The sequence below is a fragment of the Onychomys torridus genome, chromosome 10 (assembly GCF_903995425.1).
Source record: "Onychomys torridus chromosome 10, mOncTor1.1, whole genome shotgun sequence".
Classification (NCBI taxonomy): Eukaryota; Metazoa; Chordata; class Mammalia; order Rodentia; family Cricetidae; genus Onychomys; species Onychomys torridus.
Window position 1 is genome coordinate 78,672,700 of NC_050452.1, and position 8,692 is coordinate 78,681,391.

At 40.9% G+C, this 8,692-nt stretch overlaps 1 protein-coding gene across 7 annotated transcripts in view; it reads left to right on the plus strand.

Moving 5' to 3' along the window:
• Lin54 (lin-54 DREAM MuvB core complex component) overlaps positions 1–8,692 on the plus strand; it is a 72,796-nt gene extending 64,104 nt beyond the window's left edge. For 6 of the 7 annotated variants that reach the window (XM_036201176.1, XM_036201181.1, XM_036201178.1 and 3 more), the window contains 2 exons: positions 2,246–2,448; positions 5,031–8,692. In XM_036201176.1, the coding sequence (XP_036057069.1) occupies positions 2,246–2,448; positions 5,031–5,232 (405 nt within the window). In that variant the 3' untranslated portion in view covers positions 5,233–8,692. The remainder of the gene's footprint in view (positions 1–2,245; positions 2,449–5,030) is intronic. The other variant, XM_036201179.1, reaches the window with a different exon arrangement.

Genomic DNA, 8,692 nt, shown 5'->3' on the forward strand with positions numbered 1-8,692 from the left:
GAGGTAGAGGCAGGTGGATGGAATTGAGGTCTAGGCCAGCCTGAGCTATGACACTCTGTCCAGAAAACCCCCAACAACAACAAAAACACCTAAAAGAAGAGCCAAGTGTGGTAATGCAAGCTTGTAATTCCAGACCTCGGGACTGAGGGATCACTGTGAGTTCAAGGTTAGCCTAGAATACATACTGAGGCTTATCTTCATGAAAATAGGGAGCTGGGCAGTCATGGTGGTATATGCTTTTAATCCCATTTGGGTCAACCTAGTCTACATAGTGGGATGACCAGCCAAGGCTACATAAGGAGACCCTGTTTCCAAAAAATAAAAAAGGGAGGCAAGGTGGATGTGGTGGCACACATCTTTAATCATAGCAATTGGGAGGTAGAGGCAGGTGGCTTTCTAGAAATTCAGCACCAGCGTGCTTTATATTATTTCTAGGCCAGCCAAAGATACACAGTGAGACCTGTCTCCCAAAATCAACAAAAAACAAAAGCCCTAAATCAGCAAAAGATATGTAACTCCAGTTCCAGGCATCTAGTGCCCTCTTCTGTCCTCTTCAGACATCAGGAATGCACATGGTACACATCCATCCATCCATCCATCCATCCATTCTGTCAAAACACTCATACACACTATTTGAAACAGAGTTTCTCTGTGTAACAACCCTAGTTGTCCTGGGACTTGTTCTGTAGACCAGGCTGGGCTCCAACTCACAGAGATCCCCCTGCCTCTGTCTCCTGAGTGCTGGGATTACAGGCATGCGCCACCACCGCCCGGCTGAGCTTTGCTGTTTATACCCTCCTCATCACATTGGAAGCCCAGGATGGTGGCACATGCCTTAATCCCGGTACTCAGGAGGCAGAGGCAGGTGGATCTCTGTGAGTTAAGAACAGCCTGGTCTACAGAGTGAGTTCCAGGACACCCAGAGCTATGTAGAGAGACCCTGTATCAAAAATAATCAAAAAAAATTATTTTGGATAATAGTACAAAGAGTTTTATAGTGCCTGTGTTGGTGGAAATACTGGAAAGCCTTAATGTACACATTGGTGATGAGGTGTGAGAATCAGCCTCACCACTTCACTTAAAGGACACATATGCTTTGACCTAGAGTCTATTCTAAAAAATCTAGTTCATAGAAATAGAAGTTGTATTTGGATACTCCAAGATAAATAAGTAAGTAAATAAGTAAAAGCCAACTCTTTTTATGAAAATTTCTTTGTTCCCCAAGAACTGTAAACAAACTAGGGGCCACTAGGGGATGAATGCCCCCAAACCACCATGGCACATCATTCCAGGGCCCAGCCCTGCTGGGTGGCTGGGGGGAGACGGAGTTGTGAAGTTGAGGAAAGGAGGCGCAGCAGGGCAGGTAGTGATTTTGTAAGACAAGCCAAAAGAGAGAGTTCTGTATTTGTCAGCTGCTCTTTGTATCAACGGTTTGGGTTTTCGGGGTGATTTATTTATTTGTGTGTGTGTGGGGGGGGTTGTTTATTTGTTTTGTTTTGTTTTGTTTTGTTTTGTTTTGTTTTAACAGGGTAAACAGCCTAGGCTGGCCTTCAACCACTATATAGCTCAAGCTGGCCTTGAACTACTAATCATCCTGCTTCTGTTTTCCATGTGTTAGGTTTATAGATGTGGGACATTACCTAGCTCAGTCTGTGTCTTTAAGTAAATATGCTTTATATTTTTACATAAGGGAACATACTTTTTTATGGATTTGGATTATCGAAGGACTTGAGACTCTGAGTGAAGGAGGAAAAAACAATGCATGAAATCCCCTTTTCTCCTTTTGAGATAAGCTCTCACACTTGTAGCTTAGGCTGGCCTCCAATTCATGAGAGTCTTTGTGCCTCATCTGACCAAGCCCAGACATGAAATCCCTTTAATGTGAAATTGTGAGTTTATCTGCATAAGTGTGAGTTAACTGGTATGTTAATGGTGATATGATTGAGGTTGGATTCTTAGTGACCTTTTTAAAATGTTTTCATGTGTTACTTACATTCATTCCAAAGAAAATGTTAGTCCTATCTGTAGTCAGAGTGGATGAGAGCTGAAGGCCTTGAGTGAAATGGTTTCCTCAGCTAATCCTTGAGTCACCCACAGACACAGCCTTTGTTAGCAGAGTATACTTCCATCTAAGCTGGCCTCAGCTGACGACAAGATAATGCCAATATTTTCCTGTTGTGGAACAACCTACTTACAGCAATTCTCTGCTTTTGATTTGGAAACTTCCCTTTTGTAAATCTTTCAGGCTAAAATAATGTGTTCCTCAATCTGCAAATGCATTGGCTGTAAGAACTTTGAAGAAAGCCCGGAACGGAAGACCTTGATGCACTTAGCAGATGCCGCTGAAGTGAGGGTCCAGCAGCAGACAGCAGCCAAGACTAAGCTATCCTCTCAGATCTCAGACTTGCTGACGAGGCCGACCCCAGCTCTGAACAGTGGAGGAGGAAAGTGAGTCAATACTTCTCAAAGCCTCTTTATCTGGTTCACAGATGGTCATTTTTAGTAAGGTTTCTTTTTAGGGAGACAAGGTTAAATGCAGACTCTACACTGTTGCCAACCTGAATTTTCCATTTCCCTCTGCCTTGCTTACCTTTTAAGTGAGGTGAAGAAAAAGCGTGGTCAGTCTGTGCTGTTGTACAGTGCACAGAAGTGTTGTAGTTTGCTCTGGCTAGTCCCTGGATCTCCGCTGACTTGAGGGAAGTGTGTGGTCTGAGGAAGTCTGAGGAGGAAAGCCAGCGTTTGTACTTCCCTCTGTGTCCTCCTCACTTCCTTAGTGCTCAGGACGAGTCTGTGTTCTTAGACTCTTCCACCCCGCACGGCAACAGTGTAGTCTCCTTAGATAGTAGAGACGCTTAAGTCAGACAGTAGGCACAGCTGCTCAGGAGCCGAGGCAGGAAGCACTGGAGTTCCAGGCCAGCCTGGGCTACAGAGTGAGTTCCAGGACAGCCAGGGCTACACAGAGAAACCATCTTGGAAAAAAACAAGTAAATAAAGCAAAATTAATTAATTAAATAAAATAAATAATGGTATTAGACATAAAGTACATAACATAATTACCTGAAAAGAATATATGCCAAAGTGTTTAAAATAAATAATAGAAAAGGGGCAAAAATAGGCCGGTGGTGGTGGTGGTGGTGGTGGTGGTGGTGGTGCCACCGCCGCCGACACACGCCTTTAATCCCAGCGCTCAGGAGGCAGAGGCAGGTGGATCTCTGTGAGTTCTAGGCCAGCCTGGTCTACAGAGTGAGTTTCAGAACAGGCTCCAAAGCTACACAGAGAAACCCTGTATTAAAAAATAAGAAGAAAAAGAACAAAAATAGGTAGACCTCTGTTTTCTATCTTAGTTACTTCTTAGTTGGTGGGAAAAGCACTCTATGTCTCTGGTTTCAGCCTTCTGGTAACTGCAGGAAGCATTTCTGTTGCCAGTGATTTTTAAGGCTGCTGTTAACACAGTCATTTGGACTTGGATTTATTTTAGTCAGTGTATTAGAGATTTATTTGAGAAATTATTAAGAGAATGAATCTTGTAAATGATCTATTACAGAGGTTTTCAACATGTAGGTGGTGACCCCTTTGAGTGTTAAATGACCTTTTCACAGGGGTCATCTAAGATTATCCTGCATATCAGATATTTACACTACAATTCATAACAGTAGCAAAATTACAGTTATGAAGTAGCAACAAAAATAATTTTATGGTTGGGGGGTCACCACAACGTGAGGAACTGTATTAAAGGGTCACAGCATTGGGAAGGTTGAGAACTGCTGACCTATTAAATACTTATGTTGAAGAAAGGTTCAATATTTGTAACAGTGAGGTGCTTTTTTGGTATAAAATTGTTTGGTTATTAGGTTTTTTCCTTTTGTTTTAATTTTTAGAGACAGGATCTTACCATGTAACCCACACTAGCCTTGAAATTTGTAATCCTTCCACCTCAGTTCCTGAGTGCCAGTGTTACACACTGTGAGTGTGTGTGTGTGTGTGTGTGTGTGTGTGTGTGTGTGAGAGAGAGAGAGAGAGAGAGAGAGAGAGAGAGACAGACAGAGAGAGACAGAGAGACAGAGAAACAGAGAGTTTGAGAGAAGGTCAGAGGACTCTGGAGTGGGTTCCTCCTTTTGCCTTTCATGTGCCCAGGGATGGAACTCTGGTTGTCAGACTGGCCATCACCCCAGCCTCTTAGAATGGAAGTATCATTTACAAAATTTTCTTGACTGAAGTATGTCAAAAGGGGCAGATACCCTTTTTATTTTGAGACAGGGTTTCTCTGTGTAGCTTTGCGCCTTTCCTGGAACTCGCTTTGTAGACCAGGCTGGCCTCGAACTCACAGAGATCCACCTGGCTCTGCCTTCCCTATGCTGGGATTACAGGCGTGCGTCATCACCGCCCAGTATACTCACGTGGTTTGTTGATGCCATACCCGAAATTCCCCCCACCTTTTGTTTTTTTGAGACAGGGTTTCTTTCTTTAACGGCCCTGGCTATCCTGGAACTCACTCTATAGTCCAGGCTGGCCTCAAACTTGAAGAGATCTGCCTGCCTCTGTCTTCTGAGTGTTGGGATTAAAGATGTGCACCAGGCGTCGGGCTTTGTTTGTTCTTTTTGACAATTAATATAAAGGACTGTAGTAGAACCTTGTTTTCAGTAATTCTTTTGGTTCCCAGTAAGGTTGATGGAATTCCTCTGTGTGTCAGAAAGAGGACATCAGACCAGGACAGCACTGGTGGGGCATTTTCACACTGGGAAAATTGAGTGGTGAAACACCCAGTCTAGGTGTTCTTATACCTAGTCCATCTTCTCTTTAGCCAGATAACATTGCCTAGGAAGTAGATCTTGTTTTTTTTATGTTAAACGTATTTTCTGGTAAATATTTTTAGATGTGCTCACTGAGAGCAAACCTGTGTCTTAGAGCCCTTGAGGATGTGTTTAACTCACAACCCTGATGTCCCTTATGCTGGTGCAGCATGAAGGTACCAGTGGAATCCCTGATCAACCCCGTGATCATCTGTGTTTCTCTCTCAAAAATCATTTCAGATTGCCATTTACATTTGTAACTAAGGAAGTAGCTGAAGCCACGTGTAATTGCCTTCTTGCCCAGGCAGAGCAGGCAGACAAGAAGGGGAAGTCAAAGGCAGCGGCAGAGCGGATGATACTTGAGGAGTTTGGACGGTGTTTGATGAGCGTCATCAACTCTGCAGGAAAAGCCAAAAGTGACCCTTGTGCCATGCACTGCTAACCCCTGCACAAAAGACGGACATGAAGTGCACAGAGAACTTAAGGTGCCAGGACATTTGATTTTCTAGAAGATAGTTTAACAATTACTGTTTTAACTCAGCCCTTGTTTTAAGAGACCTGAAACTATAGTATTGAATGAAAAGAAAATTTAAATGAAGAAATTAGTACATTTTAAATCTTAGTTAATTCTGCCTCTGTCCCCTCTAAATTTTTTCTTTAAATTTTTTTCTTTTATTGTATTATATATTTTTTAATTTGCTTGGGTTTCTTAAGAATTAGATGTTCTGTCCTTCTGATTCTATTGACAAAGTACACTCATAAATTATTGTAATATCATTTATAATGTATGGTGTTGTATGACTTTGTTCAGTAGAAAAAGCCAAAGCAGCATGGGTACTACCCATTCTTTGGCTCCAGACCCAGAATATTCACAGGTAGAATGTCCACATAACCAGATTCTTAATGAAACATATAATATTTTGTCTAGAAAACACCATCCTTTTAAAGAAAAATCAGCTTTTTTGCGTGGATTCTGGAATACTGTCTGTTGTCTTGGGGAAGTTAGAAGGGGAGACAATCCCCATCCCACTTTTCAGATATGAAAGTTGTGTTGTCTTTAAAGAAAACCAAATATTAAGGGACAGTACTTTTCAGAGGATGGGCAGTATATCTCTGATGAGGAATGGCTAACACGTTCTGGAATGTCTTCATTTTCTTTGAAGGAAGTGGTATATTTTATAATAATTGTCGAAGTCATTATTGATAACTTCTAGAATGAGAGATTGTGTGAATTGAACTAAACATTTTATGCCAAGATAATATAGGACTCATAAGCATCAAGTATAAAATTTGACTTGGATGGAGAAGCTAGAACACAAAGCTGTGAGATCATGTATGATGAAGTTTTTATCCACACAGTTCTCTAGACTTTTGGAACTAAGTTTGAATCAATGTATTACCTAATTTACTGAAATGGGCTCCTAGCAGCTTTCACTATTGTAGTGAGCTACTTTTTATAAAGGCAGTTTAATTCAGCATTGTTTTTAGCTAGTGAGTCGGTAAGCTGGGGTATGTGTTTTCTCATAATTGCAAAAATAACCTAAATCATTTTCAGTAATTAAAGACTATATGATCTTAAGAGCCTATTGTAGTAGGACTCTTGAGTTTATGACAAGGGGGGAAACTATGTTGGAATTGAGGCATTTTGTAAGGTACCTTAGTCCTCGGTAACTGTTAGCATATGCTTATTATTACCCTTCCTACAAGGAATTTATAGTTGTATGTAGTAAGTGTGTATATATGTTCATATGAACATGAAAGATACAGGCAATAGAAATTAATGAAAGAGGGTTCCGTTATTCATTAAAGTATCCTCCTTTTAAAGTGTGGATTTATAAATTATAGTGCAGTGACTTTAAATGTAGATAATGCAGACATTCTTAGCACCTCAGACTAGTGTGTCGAAGTAAACTTTGTATAAATGTAAATTAGTCTAAAAGGACAAAATAATATCTAATCAAGTTATTTTTCAAAAGACTGCAATAAGTTTTTGGTCTAAACCTGAACTTTGTTCATTTTGTATATATTATGTGTTAATTCTAATTGCACCATTGTGATGTGTATTTATATACAGTGTGCAAAATGTTTGTGAATTTTTGATTATAATTGTAGATTATGTATGATGGCATTGCTTAAGAATGTTTTGCTTGTAAAAATTTGAAGGTGCAATCAACTGCTACTAGTTTTGATTTTTCAGAAGCTTCCTGAAGTATCACGCCCTTCCTCCTGTCTGGTACTCCCTGAACAACCTTTGGATTAGGCATTTGCATCACATCGCTGAACAAAGTTAATAGTCACATAGTTCACCAGTTTGAAAAGATTCTTTGGGGAGGGTTCGGTATATAATTTTTAAGCCCTATTTACATCCCAAAGCAGAAAAGTTATATTTACTAGACCTATTCAAAAAGTACACTTTTCTATGTTGTAAAACAGGACAGAAGAATAAATCGTACAGAAAATAAACATTTATACTCTTCTGTAAGAAAAAAAAGGTTTTGCATTTTTTCTTTAGTTCAGTAATACCAGTTTTAACCATTTACCGTGCAATAAGCCTTTTTAGTTACCTAATTTTCAAGTACAGTTGACATTACTTCTGAAAAAACTTGAAGGCTCTCATCTTTGCACAATTCATTAGCATGAACTGCATTGAAATGAGAATATGTCTATGCTTTTTCCATTTCTATGGCAGAAACGCCATCTACTCTCTTAGATGCATGATGCTTTCACGACCACCTACCTTAGTTCTGTGGTTCTGAAACAGTAAAAGCCACCTGTAGATCTTACATTTGAGATGGGAGCTGGGTGTGTGGATACTGAAGTAAGCAGAGCACTGGGTGAAGGAGGAGGAGGGGTTGGCTTAGCATCCCCAGTTTTTGATACTTCATAACTGGCATTTTGCAATCTTATGTAAAATGTGAATAAAAATAGCTTCAGAAAGTTTTTCTATTTTTGTTCTGTAATGCTGATTAGAAAAGGAATACTCACCACACCATTGAAGCTTACCTAGGACCTTCAGCTCCACCTCTGGGCAAATCAAATCCCGTAAGCATTCTGGCTTGCTGTAGTACTGAGGGAGATGAACTCTGGGCCTTGGGTAGGCCAAACAAGCACTCTGTCCCTGGGCTGCACCCATAGCCCTATCTTAAGCACCTTATGCAGTGTTTCTGAAGTATCTATTCAAAGCCCCCAAACCAGCCAGTTAGAACGTTACTATTGAAGGACTTCCTGTTATTATTATTATTAATTAGTTTGCTTCCGTCAGGGATTGAACTTAGGACCTCATGCGTGTTGGTCCAGTGTTCTGCTACTGAACTCCATCCCCCAGTTGGGAAGCTATTTTCTGTTCACATAAATTATTTAAGCTTACCTCCCAGTTCTGTTACAGTTTCCATAATGCTTTCTCTGTAGAGCCAGTGTGAGTTTTTTATTGTGTTCATTTTGGTTTTTGGTTCCCTCTGCCCCTCCCTCCCTCCCTCCCTCCCTCCCTTCCTTCCTACCATTTCTTCACACTCTCCCTATTTAATCTAGGGCCTGGACCTCAAATTCCTAATAGTTCTCCTGCCTCAGCTTTTCAGTGTGCTGGGAGGAATTATGGATGAGAGTCACTCACCTGCTTCTCTGCTTGGTTGGTTTGGTATTTTTGAGGCATTGTCTCATGGTGCTCAGTCTGGCTCCAGTAAGTGAGGATTGTGCTAAGCCTCCGGTCCTCCTCTCCCAACCCCCAGTCTGAGACGCGTATGCCACCGCACCCAGTGTGTTGTGTGGGCTGCTTATTTGTTTGTTTTATTTTCAAAGATTCATTTTTAATTGTGTATATGTGGCTGGAGGATATGGGGTGAAATATGTAAATGAGTATGGATGCCCCCCGAAGCCATAGTTGTCAGGGCCCTGAAGCTGGAGTT